Consider the following 24,041-nt stretch of genomic DNA (forward strand, 5'->3'; position numbering starts at 1 on the left):
ATATATAGCAAAATGGTAAAGTGTTTAAAATCTGTTTAATGTGACCACTAAAAATCTATGTATTCAAAGTATGTTTGGGGGATTTTATGCTGTATTGTCACAGTTAATCACACACACACACACACACGGCTGGAGTTGACTAGCTCGTGTCTAGTCACCCAGAGGGAATGTGCCCTGAAAATCAAAAGACATTAACCAATTAGTGCTGATCAATAGTCACAGCAATACAGGGATGAGCCAGACTAGGAGCACTGCTAATGCGTGCCTCTAGGCCAATTGGCAGACTGGGAATACGAGTCCTCTCAGCTCTCAGCCAATGAAAATGCTGGAAGAACTCTTGACATTCTGCTGCTCTCCAATGCAAAGTGCCTCTCCCGCTGTAGCTAGGCAGAACAACCTGCATGAGGAAATAAAAGGGAGCGATGGAGAGATAGAGCGAGATGAGGAGACGAAACGAAGAGAGAGAAGAGAGGTGGGAGGAAGAGAGGGAAAGTGGAAGAGTGTATGTGTTAGGTTGTGAAAGCAGGTGTCATAGTGGGCCACAGTGGGCAGCAGGTAATCTCACTGAGATAAGCAGTAGCATGACAGCCAACCTTTAATTCCCCATGGGAGGTGGTACTGTGGAGGTGTCGCAGGGTTGGTCTCCGCATCCCTTGGAAGTAGATTTATATAAAGGAGTAATGGGAGGAGATGGCCAGAGGATGCATTTTGATGGGGGAAGATTGAGGCGAGAGAAGAGGAAAGAACGGAACAGACAAAGGCAGAGAGAGAGAGTATTACCTCCGTTTTGCACATTCTGCACACATACATGAACATGATCACATACACAGATCACAGCAGCACCACCGTGTCTACACTGCTCTGCATTCATGATAAGGAGAGCAAATATCAGCATGGGGCTCGGGATGTATGTGGGATCGAGGTGAAAGGAAGGGAATGAAGGAGAAAGGGGGAGTAAAAATCTAAGATATTACACCTATTCGGGGGAGTGTTCAGTGGAGCAGGCATTATGAGAGTGTAAATTACATTCCCTCCTTCTCCCCTTGGGCTGCCGGCTGCTGGATGAATATAATCACCCTCAGCACAGAGCACCCAGACACACACCTCACTGTCTATAGACACAAGCAGAATATTAGATAGAGTGCCATGATGTGTGTATGTTTATTGTCACAGTAGTCTCCAGTCCTGTATCGATCCTGGATCAGTTCTCCATCCGGTTCTTTTCCGAAATGATGTAAAATATTGACACATAACTCATTCATCTCAATTGGGAGAGATCAATAGTGATTCACCGGACCTTGTAAAACATCCGGCATCAAGTGGCGCAGCTTCTAAGGTAGTAGGACAGAGGAGAGTATGGGTCTTTCCTAACTGAAATTGCCAAAACAATTCCTCTTTGGTTAGAGGAAGAGTGCAGCAGCAGTTCAGGTAGCAGGTAAAACGCTGAGCTTCTCTCCTCTTTGTCTTTCCTTTTCATTTCCTGTTCCTATTTTTCTTACCAACTCTTAAACAAAGGGATACGTTCTTGTCCCTTTGAACTTAAGTCTCTTTTCCTTGTAATGTAATTTGTCTCAACAAAGGAAGACATTTATAAATGTAATCAGACTGACAGTTCCCTGCAGAGGTTGAAGAAGAAAGCTGAAACAATTGGTCTATTAATTGATTAGTTGATTGACAGTAACTGGCAGCTATTTTAAAAAAAAAACAACAAAAAAAACCAATGGAAATTTTCATTTATTTAATTTATTTTTTTATTTATTTTATTTATTTTTTATTTATTTTTTTTATTTTATCAGGGATGGAAAGAGTATTGGAAAATTGAACTCAAGTAAAATTACTTGTGTAACAATGCACTCAGTGCAAAATATAACCTGTCCACTCAATGAATCCACAGATTAATGGATAATAAAAAAACAACCATCGATCGCAGTCATATTGAACATTCAAAATTTCACGTAAAATAAGTGTAAAGTGAGCAGAGTATCCATATCATCATGGGGACAGTGATGTCTCTCTCTGTTTCTCTGTGTGTATTCCAATCTGTTAGCAGAGGCAGATAGACAACTAATCCTCTTTATCTTTGTTCTTGAAGCTAATTTGTCTCTCGATGGGACCTTGAGAAAACAGCGGAAGGTAGCGAGCATGCAGCTTAGGTCACAGAGGGGGAAAAGCAAGCAGAACTGATCGCTCTTCTTTACGACAAACCCAGATGTCAGGAATGTTAGGTCAGCGCCTGCTAAATGAGAGGGCAGCAACTTGGGTTAAGGCTCATTACTTCTTTACATTAGGAAGCACGATACTAATTCGCTTCTTTCCATGTTTCTATCCGCCTTTATCCCTCCCTCTTTTCTCTTTCTTCCTCCTCATCTCCTCCTCCTCCTCCTTCTCCTCCTCTTCCTCCTCTCTCACCGCAACAGGGCCGCTGTTCCAGGGAGAACTGTAAGTACCTGCATCCTCCTCCTCACCTAAAGACCCAGCTGGAGATCAATGGAAGGAACAACCTCATCCAGCAGAAAAACATGGCAATGCTGGCCCAGCAGATGCAGCTTGCTAATGCCATGATGCCTGGCACACAGCTACAGCCAGTGGTGAGAGGACACATATGCAAACGCAAATATACACATCTGTAGTTGAACACTTAATTCCCACACGCTGAAATTTAAATACATCACAAGTGTGCAGGGCCCTGTTGTTCATATGTGGATAACTGAGTTAGCTTGATTTGTTTAGATAATTTGACACAAGCCTGGATTTTTTGGTTCTCTGAAGATGTCTCCGGATGCACTTTAACATAATAAATAGGAAAACAAAGATAGATAGATTATTCAATATTGGTATAATTGTCTGACCACTTTCCCACTTGACTTATTTTAGTGATGTTGCTCCATTTCCCAGATCTCAGAAATTACTTAGCAGTGTTTTCATATCTGATCAAACTTATGATCACAGCTAAGAAAATAAAACCAAAGTTGTAATAAACTGCAGTTTTTCTTTTAAAATGAAACCTGCAACTGCAGGCTTATTCAGATTATTTGGTGAAATTGAATTTAGAATTTATAGAGCATACATGATAAAAGATGCAAGGCAATAAAATCAAATCATTACACTTAAAAAAAAAGAAATTTAGTTTGCAGTACTATCTGCAAAAGAGATGTATCAGCAAAAACTTTCTGTTTTAGCATTTAATTTATAACATTTTGAAAGGATTTTTTCATTTAAAGTGAGATTGATTCCAGAACTCTTGAACTCAGAAAGTTGCTGGAAATGTGTTATCCCTTTAATCTGCGGTTTAAGAGTTCTTGTAATCTGCTTTATGGGGGTTTCATTTAATTGAATATGTGTAAGGTAAGAATATTATTTAAATCAACTTATAATGTAATTTCTAAAGCAATTCTGCCACGGCAGCCAGTCATGAGTGCAATCATCATGATCAGCAGAGGACTGTTGATGGTTACGACTCTCTACATGTTTTCTTTATTTCAAATTAACTTCAGCCAAGTTGAACAAATAAGTTCTCTAATTGTGTTTGAGGAACCAGGTCAGCTGGATGAGAACTAACAGGATCAGTTCATTTGAGTGTGAAAGTTCAGCCTTGACCTTAAAAACAGTAGTTTCACAAACACAGTCTTAACTCATGATCCGCTTTCTAGCTTTTTCCTTCTCAGTGGCAAGTAGCCACTCCAGAAAAGGCTAGTAAGTTGACTTTGAGTTATTCATTTAAATTCATCATGTCAGCCTGGAATAAATAAGCAATGTTTGAAGAAGAGGGCTCAGAATTGAATCACTACTGTTGGTGCGGGAGTTATTTTATACAAAAATCAATAGTATCATGTTGTTATTACGCACATTAAACACACTCTCAAATCCACGCATGCACAGACACATGCACATGCAGCACATTACCTCAGAAACTGCTCTGTAACGCCGCTGCATGCGCCAAGGATCTTCAAGGTGACGGCGGGAGCCCCAGTCAGCGAGTTCAAATGAATTCTTCCCTGTCCTGTCCGTGAGACCTTACAGAGTCAGTGAGACCTGTCAGTCAGACTTGAAGTAAATCCTGTGTCTTCCCCTCTGTCCCTTCATGTTTAAGAGAGAGCAGTGGTGTGAATTTGTCTCAGCTATTCAAAAGAGCTTCAGATGCTGCATGCTTGGACGCACACACGTACGTGCACACTTAGCCGATGGCTTATCACCCTCATCTGGGGAAGAGGGGCTGTGTCGAGAGGCCCATTGAGAGGAACAGAGAAAACCATGACAGGGTTTAAAGAAGCAATAGATCTCCCTGGGACTGCAAAGTCCTCCCTTTCTGTTTGTGTCATGGGGAGAGAGAAAGTAAGGAGGAAGAGGAGGAGGAAGACAGGCTGACAGAGAAGGACACAGCAGAAGAAGAAAGGGAGGACTGAGTGAGGCAGGAAAAGATAAATGGACAGAGTAGAGAAAGGTAGGTAAAGTGAAGAAGATAGGACGACAGCATTGAGGAGAGATGGCTTTAGACCTGCACTACAAAGAAGAGTCAAGAAAACAGCCATGTTGTGTTCAAAGAGAACAAAGGGTAAGACCGGGTACTAGCCTTTCCAGGAATCAGGCTTTCTTCCTCTATCCCTCCCCTGTGTCTTTAGCTTAGTTTCCTGCCCCCATCTTCAGTATCTCTACCACATTTTATCTGCTGCTCTCCCACTTTTTTTTTTTTTTGTCTCTACTTGCCCCCCTCTTTCTCCAAGTGCGTAGGAGAGTGCTTTCATTTCATGCATGGAACTGTGCAGAGGGTGAACTAATTAGGGTCCATTACAGTTGGCTGTGAGTGATGGTGCTCATGATGCTTTTTATTACAGACTCATAGTTATATCTATCCACAGTACTGTATCCTCACTCTCTCACTCACTCACTCACTCACTCACTCACTCACTCACATCTAAAAACAAAAACAAAAAAACACCACCATAGTAAATTTGGTGTACTTGTTTGGTGCAGACAGTGTATAAAAAAAGCAAAATCAAACCACAAAGTCAGGGCATTTCAGTGGTGTCTCACGTCTATAATTAGATGTATTTCCATGTTTTCGGTGGGGGTCAAGCAGGGATAGTCTAGTGTTGAAAAGTGATTGCATCATAACAAACAAATCCTAGAGTGTGCTCAGTGTAGCTGATATATATATATATATATATATGAATTCAGGTTTCTTCTTCCTCAGTGGATAAATTTGATGATTAAACATTAGAGATGTGGTGAACATTTAGAATCAGTAGCATCTTTAAAATCACTATCAAAAACTGTCTTTTTTAAGGCTTTTATTAGTGTTAATGGAGCTGCAACTTCCAAGTCTGAAAAACGAAGCCAACACAGAAGTACCAAAAACAGCACTGGTATGACCAGTGTCTTATGTTAGCTAATGTTATTGAACAATTATTATTGTTGAACAAGTCTGTTACTATAGAAATGATCAGCAAAACAGGGTTATTATACAATGTTAAAAACTGTGCCAGTTAAACATTTTAAACATTGATTGCATAATGTTTTCAAATTTCCCAGGATCATTTTTTTACATCAGATTTTTAAAAAAAGACACCATTTCATGACCTAGCATGACACTGAAACACTGCTCTAAGTCATCATGTTGCTTTTGAGCTCTCTATTTAGTTCTTTGAAATCAACTTTTGTAGTTCTCCCTCAATGCACTGATGAAAACGTCTTAGTATTTGGTTGTTACATAAAATTTTGATATGGAAAGTTTTCTTTGATATGTAATCTTAGAATCTAACTTTTAATTGAGTTGTATTTGTAATGCCTTTCAATATACTTTTCTAATTTGGATGCAGAGTAAGTAAAAAGGGAGATCTTTGTAAATAGAAGATTGTCAAGCAAGCACCACAGTACACACACATTTATATCACTGCTGTGATACAAATTGCTGACAGGAGGCATGCAGTGAGAATTTTTTTTTTCTGTTCCTTCAGTGTAAATATGCTCAATTTCATATAATCGTTTTAAATCTGTTGCGATTGTTATTTATATCAAGAATCTGTATGGTCTTATCATTATTGGAAACGGTTCAATGGTAAGTGAGGAGACGTTACATAAAGGCTCTTAACAAGGTCACAAACTTCTTGCAGGATGACATCACTGCATAGTTAAATCCTCATGACTGTGAGTCTTTTCAATGACATCATACTAATCTTATCCCAACCTTGAGCTATGAATGTCTGAAACTGATGTCTGAGCACCTTGAGAGAGGCAAATCTACTTTTCTGGAGCATCTTGTGATAGGACATAATTCTTCAAACATCCCAGAGAGCAGCAGTGGAAGAATTAGAAAGTCCACACCATTATTCCTGACTTCTCTGAGTCATCCCAGAGCAGCGACGAGGTTTTGGGAGGAATGTAGATGTCCAGCTCTGGCTGCTGCTGTTCTATTACTCACTGTGTCGTGTTGGCAGGGGCTCAAGAGACAATCCTCAGACTGGGGCTGAGGTCAGGAACGTGCAGGGGAAATTTGCAGTGTGCTATGTCAGCTAGCATACTCTTTATTTCCCCTCTTGGAGAATGCCTTTCCCTTTCAAACTGCAGCACAACACGTACATTGTTGTATAGTATAGTATACTATAGTATAGCGCCCCCCCCCCCCCCCCCCCCCCCCCCACATGCACACACAGCTTGACATCCCTCATTCTTATTACTCCTGTCCTTATGATCTCTGGTGTATGAAGCGTGATTCCATCTGATCCATGTAGGGGGGAGGTGTCACCAGATACAAAGCCTAGGCTTCCTCTTTGTGTCAGAGTAAATGAAAGACAAGCAGCCATCAAACAAGGCACATTGTTTTGCTCCAGATGTAAGCCCTTTAATTGTCTGTTTTTGCCATCTTCTTCCTCTCCACATCCCCCACCACTCTTCCTATCCTAAACTTGGCTTTTGATAATTGCATACATCTCTTATTTCACAGTCTACTGTCATATAACTTCAAGTGCAGTAAGAGCGAGAAAGGATGGCATTATACTTATTGACAGATATAATTGAATATTCAATTTTCATACATAGACTTTTTGAGAAATCTTGGATGATTTTACAAAGTTTTGACCAACTCTGTCATTTTCCATGTGCCCACAGCCCATGTTTTCAGTCACACCCAGCCTTGCAACCAATGCCAATGCTGCTGCAGCAGCGGCCGCTGCGTTTAACCCCTACCTTGGCCCAGTGTCGCCCGGCCTGATGCCCGCTGACATTTTGCCCAGCGCCCCTGTACTGGTCACCAGCAACCCCAGTGTCCCCGTACCTGCTGCTGCTGCTGCTGCTGCACAGAAACTCATGAGGACAGACAGACTGGAGGTGAGAAACACACACACATTTATGCTGACAGTCGAAGGGATAAATAGGAAGAATATGACCACATAAGGACATACATACACACACACACACACACACACACACACACACACACACACACACCACTGATCACACAGATGAGAGGATTTGCATAATTATTTTGTCACTTTCATATCAGTCACAGATTAATAGATAGATTAACAAAACTCTAGTAAACACTGCACCCGGTGAGGATCTTTTTCCCAGCTATACAAACAGATTGGGCTTTGAAATGTGGGCTGTGCTTATTTGAATATTAAAGGCATGGGTTGGAAAGTCTTGCTTCAACAGTCTCTGTTTGTAGACTTTAATTATGTATCTAGTACACAGTTTCTTTTACAGTAACTATATCCCATTACCATAATACAGTTATTACCCAGACTTAAGCAAAGAGAAAGAGGCGTTAATGAGAGTATCCGTCTACAAACATTACCGTTGTCGATGCTGCATCCCATCAACAGGCAGGAGACAACACTGTGTGACACAACCTCAGGTTATACTGTACCAGTGTGTAATTTTCTGAAAAATCTTTAATTCTTCTATGAAAGCAATCAGTCATGAAACCTGATGAGCGCTGTTCCTCTAGCTGTTTTCAGATAATCATTAATTGGACAGTAAGTCAATCTCATCCATTATGTAGCCCCACCCGGGGAACACTCGCGGCAGAATAATGGGGAAATCGTTGGAGGCAGGCAGGAGGCGTGCAAGAACGTTAGGAAGGTTACATTTAAAATGTAACGTTGGGTGGCTGGGTAATTAATGGAGGTGAGGCTGAAGACGTCTCTTGGCCCGACTAACAAGTGGACGACATGCAGAGTGAGGGAAAGGGTCAGTGACAGGAGAAAAGATAGGAAATCAATTCGTAGACATGTTATGTTTATCAGGGGAGGGGTTGGGGCAAGCAGAGAAAAGGCAACAGAGACAAAGGACAGAGTGGTGCCTGAATTTCACAGAGGAGTCATGACTGGTGAGAAAATTTAAGTTTTGGAAAATTGGAGGCAAGAAGTTGTTAATAGAAGAACATGCAGGCCTTGACGCAGACTGGCGACTGATTGTCTGGCAAAGGATTGATAGCATTCTGCACCAAAGTCCAATAAACAGACAAACAGATATGAAATATTTATGTGCCAAATGTAATAATTGGCAGTCTGTTAATTTTCAGTGTTTTTCCCTTGTAGATATTTGGGGCCAGTGGTCAACACTGCCTGTAGTGCTCAGCCCTGTGTGTGCTGGTGAAGCGTCTTTATTGGGAGAATTCATATCCTAGCCTCATTTATCAGGAACTAGGTTTGCTAAAAATATCTTAGAGAAAAGGGCCAGCCATATTTTAGTTTCTAGTGTGTAGTTCAAAATAAACATAGCTGGAATTCAGTGGACTGACACACATAGCAGTCAGAAGATATGTTACAGACCGTTTCCTTGAGGCTGAGAGAAATTCCTATTTTAGAAGACAATCCTCCAGACTGTTTTCCTGAGAAATGTTTTCCAGCAGTCTCTCTGTCTATCTTGTATAGAGCCATACTGCAGCATTTCAGCGTGCATAAAATCATATGTTGCTTACCTGCAACCATGGTGATGTAAATGGCTCAAAGGGACAGTTACCATGGGGACAGAAATATGATTAACAGGCCATTTATTTGTTTGTCCAACTCAGAACTTTCACTGGGTTAGCTCTGTCTAATGCATGATTAGCTGCTGTTCAGAGAAACACACCAGGTTCAGAGAACATGCGACTGTCTCCCCTTTCTTCACTAATTTTTTTTCTATGCCAGCAACACTCACTTCAACACCCAATGACTCTCACTCTATCTCCTTGATCCCCATCTCTGTCCTTTACTCTTTATTCATCAGCCAGTCTTACATTCTCCTTTCTCTCCCTTGTTTCCCCCCTCCCTCCCTCCCTCCCTCACCCGCCTCTCCAACATCTGCCTGACAACAAGGCAGTCTGTTTTTTTTTTGTTTTTTTTAAATAAGACCAGTAGCAACAGTGGTGATCATAGCAGTGGTGGGGAATTAATGTGTGTGAGCGTGCGTGTGTAGCTGTGCATTCGTATATTTATATCTTTGTAGACGACTCCTACCCCGTTGCTCACGCAAATCAGTGATTGTGGATGATGAGCTGTCATGAAAGGAGACAGAGCAGGTTTGGTTTGTAGATAACTGCGCTGGTGGCCTTTTGTCTGGCAGCCGGTCCACCACAAATCAAATCCTTTATGCATGCAGACAGTGAGACTGGTCAACAGACATTTGGTGAATGTTTTTTTTTTTTTTTTCATAATAACTGATTGATCGATACAGCATACCATGAAATGAGATTTCATTGGGTGTAGGGTAGGGCAGACTCAAACGGAGATCTTAAGTTATTGCAGAGCTTTTTAAGTGCCAAAATGTAATTCTGTAAAAAAAAAAAAAATGCTGCCTCATAAATTATATGTGTACCCACCTGTGTGTGTGTGTGTGTGTGTGTGTGTGTGTGTGTGTGTGTGTGTGTGTGTGTGTGTGTGTGTGTGTGTGTGTCTTGGAGAGAGAGAGTTATTTTGTGTGGGCTGCTGATTACGTCAGCTGCAGCCTCCCTTGAGGGTAACCAACCTCATATTTCCCAGGAGCCTCATTGGGCTCCTACATTCAGGCTGAGGTAATCACTTTCCCAACTGTTCACGCAGGTGCTGCCCCCTTCTGTTTTGTATAAGAAAGAACATCAACAGAGCTCATTTGAATAATGGATAAAGTTTGTGTGATTGATGAGTCTGTAAATGCTGGTTACGGTCTGTTCTGCTTATCAATCAACAGTAATGGCCAAACCTGTCATTAAGATTGGTTAGCTCTGTCTGGTAAAGTGATTGTCAAGTTCTGAAATGACTGCACAGATTGATTACTTCATCAAATGTGAAGTAAAGTGAACAGTAACTTCATAATGTGTGTGTGTGGGTCTGGTGTTTGTGTGTTTTTCTGTACCCAAGTGTCTGTATTTCAGGTTTATGATCAAATTTGTAATGTCATGTAAACAAAATAAAAGAAGTGAAATGTGTGTTTGTGCCCAAAGGTGTGTCGGGAATACCAGCGGGGCAACTGTACACGTGGGGAGAACGACTGTCGCTTTGCCCATCCTGCAGATAGCACTATGATTGACACCAACGACAACACAGTCACTGTGTGTATGGACTACATTAAGGGCCGCTGCTCGAGGGAGAAGTGCAAGTACTTTCACCCTCCAGCTCACCTGCAGGCCAAGATCAAAGCCGCCCAACACCAAGTCAACCAGGCTGCGGCTGCTGCAGCCATGGTAGGTATCTGTCCACAGATTATACCACCAAGAAGGACGCAAGCAAAGGAACATCTAAAGTATCATGGCCTCCTCAGCCCTGTGCAGCCAGAGGAATTACACTTAAATCAAATATAACCAGTATTGTTATGTTAAAAATCAAGGACAAGCCAGTCTTGATTTTTATGTAATGACATAAAACAAATCATTAAGCTCTCCTAATGTTCATGTGGGCCACATAAACATGACCTGGGTAATTCTATCTGGGTTTTGAGTACATACAGTGTACTACAAACACTTGTGACACAGATGTTGACTGAAACATCTTCTCCCCTGTGCTGTTACTCAAGCTCCTTGCACACATTCCAGTCTCCACTGTCCCTGCTCCCTTCAGTTCTGACACAATGCACTCAATACACACACAACGCAGTATGAAGATACAGAGTCGATGTGTGCTTTATTAGTGGCAGGCTGTAGTGATCATGCTAGTATGTGACTGAGCCTCCTGCTCCCCTCCTCCTGCTCCTCCTTGTTTTGCTGCTTTGTTAGTTCTACAGTGTATTTTGCTGCTGTTCAAGGTCAGTAGGTACGTTAAATTGTTAACTACTGTTCATTCCAATCCTGTTTCTGCAATGCAGTGATATTTTTTTTTTTCATAAAAGGACACAATACGGTTTTGCTGAGCCAAGTATAATAGATTCATTATGCAATCCAGAAAGGAGGGTAAACTTGATCTCAGTTAGCCCTTCACCCTTAAATTACTCCATAAAGTCAAATTAGTCATAATATTTGAACATTACCAGTACTTACCTCTCTTCTCTGTGTGATGTTAATTCTTTTATTCTTAATTAGCTTCAATGGCATTTAAAATGACAATTAGTGGTGGAAAAGCTAATTTTACAGTGTGGCCACAGACTCGGATTAGTTGCATAGCACACCTACAAAGTGCTCACACAAAGGATATGGAACATCAATTAAATTATACAGGAAACAGAAAAAGCCAAATAAATGACAATAAATAGAATAAAATAGTATAATAAAGACCAGGAAATATAAAGTTGTACAAATTATGCAGTGTAAAAAATTAGTATTTTTATCTGATATCTGAAAGAAAGTCCTGAAGCAGCTTTCGAATACACCAGCTTTATATTTAAACAGGAAATCTTTATGTTGATAATGGATGATTGATTGTGCCAGTTTTACAAAAGGTATTTGTAATTCGAACTTGCACAGTGTTTGACTTGGTTCAGAAAGTGGTGACAGCAGGTTGTCCAGTCACAGCAGACTGTAAGTATACCCAGCATCTGGAGCAGGAGCCATGTAGCCATATATTACATGATAAGCCTGTTTGGAAACAGTAATATAGAATTTCCTTAAATTTGAATGTAACAAATCTGGTTAATCCTCCTTTCTGGACTAGAACACCATTGCACTCAAAGTTGTAGCTTGTGAAACAGAATTTTCCTCTGACAATAAATTATGTGAAGGGCCATAATTCTTTTCAGTAACCCTACAGCCATTAATGTGCATGCCCTAGTCTTGTTATTGTTGTATATTGCATTTCAATGATTTGTTTTTTTATTTGTTTGTTTGTTTGTTTTTTTTGTTTGTTTTTTCTCACCAACCCACACTGCACTGCTGCCCCCATGATGCACCTCCGCTTGCTGGTTTATGTTAATGCGCTTGAACCCCATTGGCCCATTGCCATCATGTGCTCGCTGCCTGCTAATTAAGACTCAATCGGCTGTCAAATCACTGAAGCGACCCCTCGACGCAACTTTTGACCTGGTACTTTGACCTTTCACCTTTTAGCTTGGCATGTAGCTGTGATTTAGTGGATATGCTTTTGTAGTTCTAAAATACAGTAGATACTTAATGATCTGAACTGAGGAAACACTGCGGGGTGATGAACTGATTGCAGCCATTGGGTGTGTAACATAAACAAATTGATAATTTTGAGTATTAATTTAAAACATCTGTGGCCAAAAAGGAAAAGGGCTTGAATAGGAAACTCTACACATTGTTCACTGTCGATGGTCAGTTCATCACCTTAAGTGAATTTAAAAAGCAATTAATTGCTGGCATGAAAATGTAGTATTTTAGTGTCTGTTAAGGTATAGTAGTCTTTGCATGATTTTGTCACTTCCCATAATGCATGTGTAATTGTTTAAGAGGTGTCATGAGAGTCTTAACATTGGCTTATAGTGTACTATTATCATGGAGTTGGCAGTGCAGCTTTCCCTAACTACATCATTTCTGTTGATGGTCCAACAATCAATACAATAACTTGTATTAAAGCTGTCATTATAGTTCTGTTTACAGAAAGATTTATATAGATATTATATTGTGTGCAGTTTTTAAAATCATATCATGAGGTTGATGACATTGTGTTGAGGACTGTGTTTTGTTGTCACTAGCAAGATAGACGTCACAGTTTGTCAGCTAGCGCCACTGTCTTGCTCTGACAGAGGTAGTGTAGTCCACTGCTTGCTTGCCAGTGTTTGTAATAATAGCTGTTTGGAAGGGCAACTTTATCTTCTAACGAAATTCTTTCTTCTCTCTGTCCTGAATGTCACTGCTATCATCCTTTTATTTCCCTCACTTCCCATCCCTTTATTTTGGTGTTGTCCCCTCATCAGGGGCTCCCTCCCGTCTTGCCTCCTTTACCAAAGAGACCTGCACTTGAAAAAGCCAACGGTGCCACCACAATGTTCAATGCTGGCGTATTCCAGTACCAACAGGCCCTGGCCAACATGCAGTTTCAACAGCAGGCTGCCTTCATACCATCAGGTAAGGTCTGAGCTTTCTTTAACCCATGTTTGTGGCAGTTATCCCATCAGTACTGGCTGTCAAATCACATGTAGTTTCTCATGAAACTCACTGATTATGTTTTGCTGTGAATGGCTGAATGACTGTGTGATTTCATCGTTGGTGACATGATGGAAACACTTGCATGGACTTAATTGCACGTGTGTGCAGGGTTGTTGTTTTTTTTTTAAGACACTGTAACTACTGTCTTCTGCATATTTATTTAACATAAGAGCTTAGTTTCACACATTGTGATAGAATGGTCTTTGTTTCTGCCATAGCAAAAGTTGTCCATATTCTGTTAATATCAGTATTATTAATGGCTTAACTATATATCATTTCTACTGTCTTTTATTGCCTTATTTTTGATTGATTATTTATTATCTATTTCTTTTTCTGAAAGTGTTTTCATTTCACATAATCAACTGAAAATCAAAACCTATCCCAAAAACATTGCAGAAGGGGTTGCCATTATGTTTTTTCGGCCCTAACAAGTATCTTCAGAGCCTCCTGTCAGGCTGTATCCAGCCTCTGCAGTCAGGGCATCCTGACAGGCAAAACCCAGAGAACCAAAAGCTGAGTGCATCTCATTATAGTGAGCACAGAATAACAAGGTGAACCAGATGATCCATCAACATTTTTTATCAACCTTTCTTTTCTTTCACCTTGATTTAGGCAGCTGGACGGTGAGATGACACAGTTTAGAGAGCTTTTATTGAGTAAATCAAACTAAAGCTGCATAGTGGGGGAACAGAATAGGGATTTTGCAGAGAGAGAGGACTTGTCTCCCCTCTAGTCCCAGTGAAAATTATGCCCTTAATATACAGCTTGTGCAACACACACACACACACACACACACACACACACACACGCAGCTTATTTGAACCACTCTCCTCTGGCCGCTGCGTAGTCATCTTACACTGTGTCCCATATTCTCATCTGACAGCCTAAGAATAGCCTGCCATCGATTCCCGTCTGTGAGAGATTCGAATACTCAGATCCTCATATGTCCCACGCTATTGGACTGTCAGGTCACTGCAACACACTTTGAGGATTTTGAAAGCAGGTCATTCAGAACTACCACTGTGCAAACAGCTGCTACACGGCTGACAGGAAAATGGGACCACTGGTAGTGTTTAATTTGCCCTTCTATTTAATGGAGCAGTCAAACAGTAAACTGGGGCTGGACAGGCAGACTACCACGACTGTCCCCACTGAGCTTTCATGCACATGCTTCCTTTGCCGTGCTGTATGTCTGTTGGCAGCAACTGTGATGTGTATAAAGCAATGATTAATATGTTTATTTATCAGTAATCAATTTTGTTACATTTTCAGCTATTGCATTAAGGCCAAAGGGTTTAAATAATCAGAGCACTGTTTTAATCCATTATTGTTTGACTTTATAACACTTGTAATGGTTTTTTCTTGATTTCTTCTCCTCCCTATTCACTCCACTCCCTGCTGCAATGCATGATGGGCAGGCTCGATATTGTGCATGACACCTGCAACAAGTGTTGGTAGGTGCCAGCTTTCCTTACTGATTATCTCTGAGCTCATTTTAGTCACTCACGTTTCATTCAACTCACCACATAGTGTGAGCACATTCTCCATTTTGTGAATTCAGACTTTGACATTAAACCGAAATGGCATATGTAATCTCTTTTCAATGCAAATGATAGGATGGCTGATTAAAACATGAAACGCAAATTTTGATTTTCAACTTAATTGTGTAATTTCAATTGGGAGCTATGTGTTTTATTATATTCTGCAATACATCTTTGTGGTATGGAATGAACCTCTTCTTGCTCTGCCATAGGTCTGTCTGTCACCTAATGCTTGTTGCAGTTCCGCCCCACCCCCCCAACCCCTGCTTCATTATCCTTCCATCCTAAGCTCTCTAACCTCTGGAGCATCTCATTATACTGTCTGGCTATGCGTGCCATATACACATGAGGACTTATTATTGGTAGTATAAGTTGCGGTAGAAGTAGTAGAGGTTGTTGTAAGTTTAATTTTTGTTTTATGTTTTAATTGGAGTGTTATTGCAGTTTTTTATGGAGGAAGTATGAATATGCCCCAAAATAGACAGTAAAATACGTACTACCATCTGTATTTATATTTTGCTCTTCAATTTGTCAGTTAGTTACCTTGTACTCTTAGGAATTTCTCTGATGTTTCTTCCTGTCGCTATCCCTTGACTCTTGAAGTTTTGTTGTTAGAAAGATCACTAAAACTTTCTCATGTTTATTAGCATTCTACAGACAGACATAAAAATTAAGTGTAACATAAAAAAAATATCTGCTCTGGTTCAACTGCCTGTGTGATCTTTCCCTCCAAGTACCCATGATGCACGGTGCTACTCCAGCCACTGTGTCTGCAGCCACCACATCTGCCACAAGTGTTCCCTTTGCAACCGCAACAGCCAATCAGGTTTGCTCCTCTCCTGTCTCCTCTCACTCTCTTTTACTGCTGGTACCAGCTCTGACTTTTCAGCATCTGTTGGTTGAATTCATTTATTTATTTTTAACCTTATGATTTCAATGTGCCTCTTAATGAAAAATGCATGAGGCTCATCTCTGATCTTTGCAAACTATTCAGGTCAGCAGATACTGTGATTATCTAGATAATTACTATGCTTATCTTTATTATCAATTTAGGTTGAAGTGGTGTTTGTCCTCATTTCCACTGATGTCCCTGTCTCCCTCCTCCTTCTCCCTCCTTCTGTTTATCGCTCTCTGCCTTTTCTTTCTCTCTTTTCCCCCCTCTCAATCAGATTCCAATAATATCTGCAGACCATCTGACTAGTCACAAGTATGTGACCCAGATGTAGGAGTCTCAATCAGAACAGTATGTACTTCACCTCTTTTCAACATCTCACACACTGTATTCAGACCAGTAGCCTACAGTCATGGTTACTTTTCTCCCAAACAGCTATGAAATTGTTACATGAAGGAGTTGCAACAACTGCATGTTTTACAGCTGACAATATTGTTTGTTTAGACAGTCACCATTTTTTGTAAACATCTCTATTATCCAGTCATTTATGTAATGCAGAAAAATTTGTCATTTTCTTATTACACATACAAAAACCAAAATGTAAAAAACGACAAGTTGTAGTTTACCTGCCTACCTCACAACAACTACAACACAACTACCAAATGTGCATATCCCAAAATATCAAACTATTCCTTTGAGGAAGAGGGTTGAACTCAGCACTCAAAGCCACCGGACATCCATTTATTTCCTGTTTGCTAAATCTTACTTGGTCACTGAAGTTTTAGAGGTCATGCGCCATCAGTAGTGAATCAGACCTCCTTTGCTCCCTTGATTCCTCCCTGATGTGGTTCAGATTCCTGTTCAATGTGCAACTTGGCAAGTGAAAAATACATAAGAAGTTGATTATAGCCACCGATTCCTCACTCTCACTTTTAAAATACAGGAGTAAATCACTCATAAATTGTTCAAATCCAGCCCAATACTCTAAGGAATTACATTCATATTGAACACTTCAGCACTAATCTTTTATTTATGTTTATTAATGGCAACATTTAGGAAGTACAGGAAGTAATGAGCCCTGAGTTTTCCTCCAGAACTGTGATTAACCTTTTGTTTGCCTTTTTATTCACTGTACAATCTTTCCCTAACTGTAACCAAGTGTTTTAGTTGTCTAATCCATCATGGTAACCTTAACCATCCCATAGCATAGGACATATTATAGAAAGGAGGCAAGCAACGTTGTCAGTGGACATAAAAGACTGTTGTCACTGACTGTAATTTGGGTTTTGCAGAATTTATCAGTATTGATGTTTTTGTCTGGCGGCAGGTTGACGCTGTTTGTCCCTGATGTGAAATAAAGGGTCAGATTTCAAGACAATAAGAAACTCAAGAATCTCAACTCAGCTCTTTTTTTACAATTTGTCCTTGTGATTCACTTGTAATTTGCTGTGTCTTGTGAACTTCTTTCCAGATGGAATTGGAGTGTGCCGGTGTCCAGTCCAAGATTAGCGGTCACCCTTCATGCCTGTAACATCAAGAGCAAAACGGAGAACCAAATCTAAACTGGTTTGGAATAAATCTGCATGTTAACATAGGAGGCACAGTTTGTTAGGATTGTTTTCATGTGTACTTCATGCACACTATTACACAACAACAGAAAAGAACATCATTTGCATTACAGACTGCCTTTCGCTCTGTAGAGGCAACTTACCTTTATTCACCGGACACACTTTGAATGTTAAAATGAGGTTAATGTGTGGAGCGGTCGTTAAAAAAAAATCGACTGCTGGATTGGTACGTCCATTGACCAAGAATCATGACTTATGTTGTTTGTTTGTTCATTGATTGTTGGTCTTTGACCTAAATGTGTTCATTTGTTTACACAAAGGCGCACCTTGTATTTCAGTTGAGGTAAAAGAAACAAATAATCTGACTGAATCACATATGCATGCACAATGATTTTCATTACGATTTTATTTTGTTAAACCAGTGATAAGGGAAATTACATGAGTGCACTCAGAGGCAAAATAGCAACTGAATGTCTGTGAGGTGTCTTTCAAACCTTTGTAGCCTACCTTTCTATCTCTTAAGCACATGTCTTTAACCTTGCAGGCATCCCTGTAAAGTGCCATACATCTCAAAATACATGAATGGTATTCAAGCAGTGTTACAAAGTATTAAACTCAACACTTCCCTTTAATACGTCTCTATTTTCTCTCTTGGACAGCATGTAGTGTCCAATGTCGTGACCTGTCATTACCTGTGATTCCAACTAGCATCACTGCTGATTAGATTACCTTCCCCGGATTGTCTGCTTTACTCAAATCTTCTACTGAATGAATAGATTTTTAATTTTTTTTTTTCTTAGACCTTATTGTTGATGTCAGTTGTTTAGACAGGAAATGACTGGATCTGTGCAGACAGATCTCTCCATGTTCATTAAGACTATTGACTCTAAAAGTCAGATGAGTTGTTTGTGCGTGAGAGACCAAAGACTCTCCCAACGATGAAGATGTAATGATGAATAGCTTTGAAACAACAGGGCGGTCAGTTGGTATCCAAAGTGCTGTGATACAGAAGTCAAAATCTATAGTGCAACTGGTGATGGATATGTGATTTGTATGACCTGATTTGTTTTTCATTTGTATGGTTACACATATTTTAAGGCAGGTTGTAAAAGTAGATTTAGTGTAATGTATATATAGTCTGACATATTTAAGAATATTTGTTAAATACGTCTACCTGAGAACTGTTTTCAGATAGTCAGCCAAAGTCTTTTTGTGTCACTGTTACTAGATATTGTGGGTAGACTAGTGGGGCGAGCCCAATGAAGGATCGGGTGTTTAGAGTAGATCTCTAGAACTCTTTGTTTTTGTTGTGTTCTGGGTGTTCTTCAGGCATATTTAATTGGTGGATAGTACAGGGAAAGTGGCAAGAATTTAAACGATTGTATTACTCATCCAAAGCCTTAGAATGTACCATCGGGTCAGCACAATGCAACATGCCATTTTGAACCATCCAGATGCCTAATCCACGCCATATTAATTATAACACACACACAGAGCACTATGTAATTGTCACTTTTTTTGTCAGTGTTTTCTTAACTTTCTTGTAGTTTTTCTTTAGATGAGGAGTGTTTTACTTTATTTTGTTTGGATGATATTTTGATATTAGTTCTGATTTTTAGTTTTGCTTATTATATTTATCTTTCTTATAATGAATATAAGGTAAAAGTGTGTGTTTGTGTGTTCCTCATGCACAGTTTCCTGAAATTCCATGTAATGTTGATTTTAGTATGATTATGATTGTAAACTCAATATTTTCTACGTTATGCATATTGTTGAACTGTATGCATATTGTTCATTTCTCTAGTCTTTTTGTGTTCTTTGAACAAAGATGTTTTATATGAGTATCTAACAGTGATGAATAATAGAACAGAGAGGCTGAGTTGTCACTGTGGCAACCGTTGCCGATAACCGAGTAATATTTTAATGATTGTAAGGTTTGTAACTAGTCATATAAGAAAAAAAAGACTATTATAAAAATCTAGTTCTTAGATGTTTAGAGTAAAGATGTTATTTTCTACTGTATCCATTTCAAATAGTAACTATTGTTTTAATATTTTTACTCTCCCTGGAAATTGGGCCATGTTGGAAAACAAGCTGCATATTTGATCACTTTTTCAGGGGCGTTGCTGGCGGGGTCAGGTGAACGTGGTGAGTAGGGAACTGAGTCTGCACACTCATCTCTTCCTCAGCCAACTGCAAACAACAAGGGTGGGGTGGGGAATCTTGAGGCGATAAAGGTGATAAAGGTTGACTTTTTTGCACTTCTGTACATAGTCAAAAAAGAGAGAATCATGTATATTGAGATCTTATTTTGAATAAAAAAAAAATAATGTCTATAATGACAAGGAATTTTGCTAGGATAACAAAAAAAATCTTATGAAAGGCTGAACAAAATTGCTTGCATCAAAAGGGCACTGAGTTCTCACTCTCCTACCCGTTTCAGAAAAGGCCAAGTGTTGCTCTTCTTTTTTGTCAGCAGCTTGTAGTTTGCCAGGTAACCTTCCGGAGGAGGCGTCCACTACCCTCCAGCGTAAGGGCCTGACTGGGTTTGTCTGGTCCCCTAACCTGCCTGTACTGACAGGTCTGTGTGTCATGGGCACGCCCTCCCAGGCCCAACCAATCACAACACGTCCTGTCTCTTTACTTTACTCAGAGAGGAATGCATGTTAAAGGAAATACATATACCGTTTAAAAAAATCATGACACAGTAATACTGAATAAGAAAACATGTTACACAGAAAGATGTATTTACAGTATACAATATTCTATCAATGTAATGGAATAAAATATATATAAAAATACAAAAATAGAATAGTGGTTTATTTAAAAAAAAAAAAAAAGATTCCTGAGAATATACTCACTAAAGTTTCACCACTTGGAGAGTCAAAATACATGCAACACAGACACCATAGTTATAAGTATGTTCTTTCTGTTAATGTAAGCTGTGCTTCTAGTAGATGAAACTGACCAAACAGGAATGTAGTTCAACATCAGGCAGAATTTAAGAATAATTTCAGATTGAAATACTCTTTGGTGGTTTGGTCATAAACTTGTTAGTTTGAAATTTTGTCCTGATCATCTTTGTCATCTCTCATCTTCTACAAGCACGCATGCTTACGTTTATGATATAATGTAAACTGAACTTTTTTTCGTTTGTTGTTTGTTTTCTCTGCTTGTAGTGCTAATATGATGTATTCTGTCTTCTGCTGCAGTTTGTTTCTGCTTGTTTTACTGTTCCAGGCCCCCTGAAAGGATGTGTCATGTTTGCATGCTGGCCACCTGTAGAGAAAACCACTGATTGCCACAGTCTAAAGCCATAAAATATAATCTCATCACAATGAAATGTGGGGGAAGAAACCAGAAATGACACAGAGGTGGGAAATGGTACCCTCTGAACCTGGTATGAATGAGTTTGCTGGGGTTTTATTAACTACAACGTCATGTAATAATTAAAGTCATGAATGTAATTAATGGAACCTGTGGTGTGCCAACTTTGAAGGATAAGAAGTAAGTAAGTAGCTTCTTGACACATTTTTTCATGTGGCCTGTATTGCTATATTGATTCTTGCTGTTATGAATAAAAAACATAATAAAAATTTACAAATGAACTGAAGTAAAGAAGAATTTCCTTGAGACACACTGTTTCATTTAGAGTGTAAAAATACTCCATTACAAGGTACTGCACTCAGAATCGTACTTCATTATTAACAGATGAACGTATCAAAGTATTTGATTGGCAGAACAATTTGTGTTATGCTAATATATATTATTGGATTATGCGATACTGATACAATACATTACTGGTGCAATAAGATAAATACAAAAAAAGATACAGAAAGGAACAAAATAAAGACTAACCAAGTCACAAGAAATAATAAGAGATAATAAGAGATATGAAATAAATGAAATTATCATCAGTTGTCAAACTGATGCTCATTTCCATAGTCAACCCTACAAACTAATTGCAACAAAAAGTAAATCTAACAAGCAAAGCAAAAATTATAACTATAATACATTATTACTATAATAAGTTATAGCACCTAGCAAAAGTTATACTTGAGGTTGAATTAATTCTTAAGTCTGACAGAATGACACCCATTTACTGTGTTTTTGTAGTAACATTAATAATTATTCTTATTCATATACAACAAGCATATAAAAACATTAGTCTAGGATGCTACAGATATATGTTTAGTCTCTACCAGTGCACCCGTTCACTCCACATCAGTTCTGGTGTTCTACACGACACATCAATGTGACCTACCCACTGAAGCTTCTAATTAGGAGCAAAAATTTTTTATAGAGATAGAGACATATGCTGATACGTTGCTGAAATCTGACTTAATTTAGACGCAGCTCTTCAAGAAGCAGTCGGTCAGTGGGCTGAGGGTCATGTGGAGGAGACAAGGTCCATGTCAGCATTTTAGCATGTAAAATGAAATGCAATAATCTACAAGACTGCCCCCCCCCCGCCCCCTTCACTGACACAGGTGTTTTCAGTTAATGTGGCTGATTAGACCTCAAGGGTTCAAGTGCTGTCTGCGCAAGTCCACTCAAAACGCCTAATTAGCCAAAAATAATTGAAGACACCTGTGCTTGTTTGCGAAGGGGCGGGGCCACCAATGTATTTTCAAACTTGTACGACCACCGAAATAGGAAGATACGCCGCTGGCAACGATGGCTGCCTAATTCCCATGTGGCACGACACTGGGGGCACACACAAGAAAGTAAAACGTTTATTCTGAAGTTAAGTGAGCAAAGCAGCCGGCAAGTGGGCGACAATCGCGGTCACCTGATGCAATTTACATTTCCGGTGAGTGTACAAAGGCGGTGTTTGATTTGTGACACTAACACTACCCTGTTGAAATTCGCGCACTACGCCAGTGTTGTATAGACATTGCACTACGTGTAAGTGAACTGACTGAAGGATGCGAGTTGAGACGAATGTGTCCTCTACAGCAAAATTAAAAACCATGCTGCTTGTTCAAAGATGTGATGCACAATATAGCCACCAGATAGCACCATCTCGTCAATTGAGGGTTACAATTCAATAGTGAAAGAACTATGTAGGCAACTGCAGTATCACACAGACAGAGGCTATATAATATGTACATATGTTAATCTATTATTGGAGCTATGTATAAAGGAAATCTTTGAATATATATTTGAACAGTCTGAGATTATTGTTCCTGAAGGTTTATTATTCTTGTGATCATACCACAATAATCAAAATAGCGGGAAATGAGATGGACAGATGGTTGGATGGAAATGAACTTCTGAAATTTGGATGCCGAGATGAAGAAATTGCCAGCACACTGATTGAGCTGTTGTGGAAACACTGACCATGAAGGCAGCATTAATAGGAAGCTGCAGGCCATTTCCCTAATGCATTGTTTCCGTACTCTCTGATTTCTACATCAGATTATCTGCCTGAAAAAAAAATCATTAAATTAACTTGAATTATAGAAAATTGTGGATGACTGAATGATATATATATATATATATATATATATATATAATTATTATTATTATTATTATTATTTATTTGTTTATTGTTTTTTTTCACTCATCTATCTCTTTCCTCCTCGTAAAACTATTTTGGTTTTCTCCCCTCCCTCACTGTCATCAGCTTCCTTTGCTTTGTCTCTTTCCCTCCATTTCTTCCTCCACTTCTCTTTCCCTCACAGCTTTTGTCCTTCCTTTTTCTTCTCATATCTTGCCTTCCTGTCTTCCCCTCCCTCCATCTTCCTGTCCACAGGCGTTAGTAGCAGACTGTGTCATGTGGCGACTTAATGAAGCAGTGGTGATCCAATAATGGCAGCTTCTGTCGCCCACCACACAAAGTATGATGTACGACCTCATGTCCGCAGCGCGTCATGAATCTCACTTACCACTGCCCCCTCAACAGCCCTAGTTTTTCAATTAGGCTCCCCTTAAAACAACAAAGACGGCTGAATAAGGTGTGAACGTGTAAGTGATTCTGGGTGTTTGAGTATAAAAAGATTGCACCCCCAACCAAGTTGTCATGTGGGGGGGAGTTGAGCTGTGAGCATTCAGGCGTAAGTGTCCATTAATACACAACAAATGTCATTTAATTAATTACCTCACGGGGGAGGGAAATACTGGGAAATTCAATGAAAATTTAAACACTTCCATTCCTGCATACAGACAAAACATTGATGGTGGATGAGTGTTCAATTAAGGGGTCAGATAAGCAGTTAGATTTCATGTTTTTTTTTTGTTTGTTTTTTTTACTGACCCCATTTATGGAGGCAATAATGAGAAAAGGAGGGATGGACTGGAAGAGACACTGCAATGGAGAGAAAAACAATAAGGAGCTGAAATGACTGTAGAGAATGCAGGCAGTGGTTGGAGAACTCAGTCTTTAATTCACTGAATATGTGGCCGGAATTGAAATAATGAAATGCGAGTGCATAAAACAATAATGATGATGTGTTTGTTTTGAGATCAGAGATAAGCAACAGATCGGAGAAACCAGCCATCATAAGGGGTTTTATGTGCACACAAAAAGAGTCGGACAGGTAATT

At 39.5% G+C, this 24,041-nt stretch overlaps 1 protein-coding gene across 6 annotated transcripts in view; it reads left to right on the forward strand.

Annotated features, from left to right (window-relative positions):
• Positions 1–21,101, forward strand: part of LOC111655155 (muscleblind-like protein 1) — a 65,194-nt gene extending 44,093 nt beyond the window's left edge. For 2 of the 6 annotated variants that reach the window (XM_087174056.1, XM_023406435.2), the window contains exons 3-11: positions 2,418–2,588; positions 7,105–7,323; positions 10,403–10,642; positions 12,356–12,409; positions 13,261–13,411; positions 14,911–14,946; positions 15,768–15,859; positions 16,203–16,276; positions 17,397–21,101. In XM_087174056.1, coding sequence (XP_087030182.1) covers positions 2,418–2,588; positions 7,105–7,323; positions 10,403–10,642; positions 12,356–12,409; positions 13,261–13,411; positions 14,911–14,946; positions 15,768–15,859; positions 16,203–16,259 — 1,020 coding nt within the window. In that variant the 3' untranslated portion in view covers positions 16,260–16,276; positions 17,397–21,101. The remainder of the gene's footprint in view (positions 1–2,417; positions 2,589–7,104; positions 7,324–10,402; positions 10,643–12,355; positions 12,410–13,260; positions 13,412–14,910; positions 14,947–15,767; positions 15,860–16,202; positions 16,277–17,396) is intronic. The other 4 variants (XM_023406436.2, XM_023406438.2, XM_023406437.2 and 1 more) reach the window with 4 other exon arrangements.
• The last annotated feature ends 2,940 nt before the right edge of the window (positions 21,102–24,041 follow it).

This window comes from Seriola lalandi, unplaced genomic scaffold (assembly GCF_002814215.2).
Source record: "Seriola lalandi dorsalis isolate HSWRI2012SDOR001 ecotype SW California unplaced genomic scaffold, Sedor1 jcf7180002054308, whole genome shotgun sequence".
NCBI classification, from domain to species: Eukaryota; Metazoa; Chordata; class Actinopteri; order Carangiformes; family Carangidae; genus Seriola; species Seriola lalandi.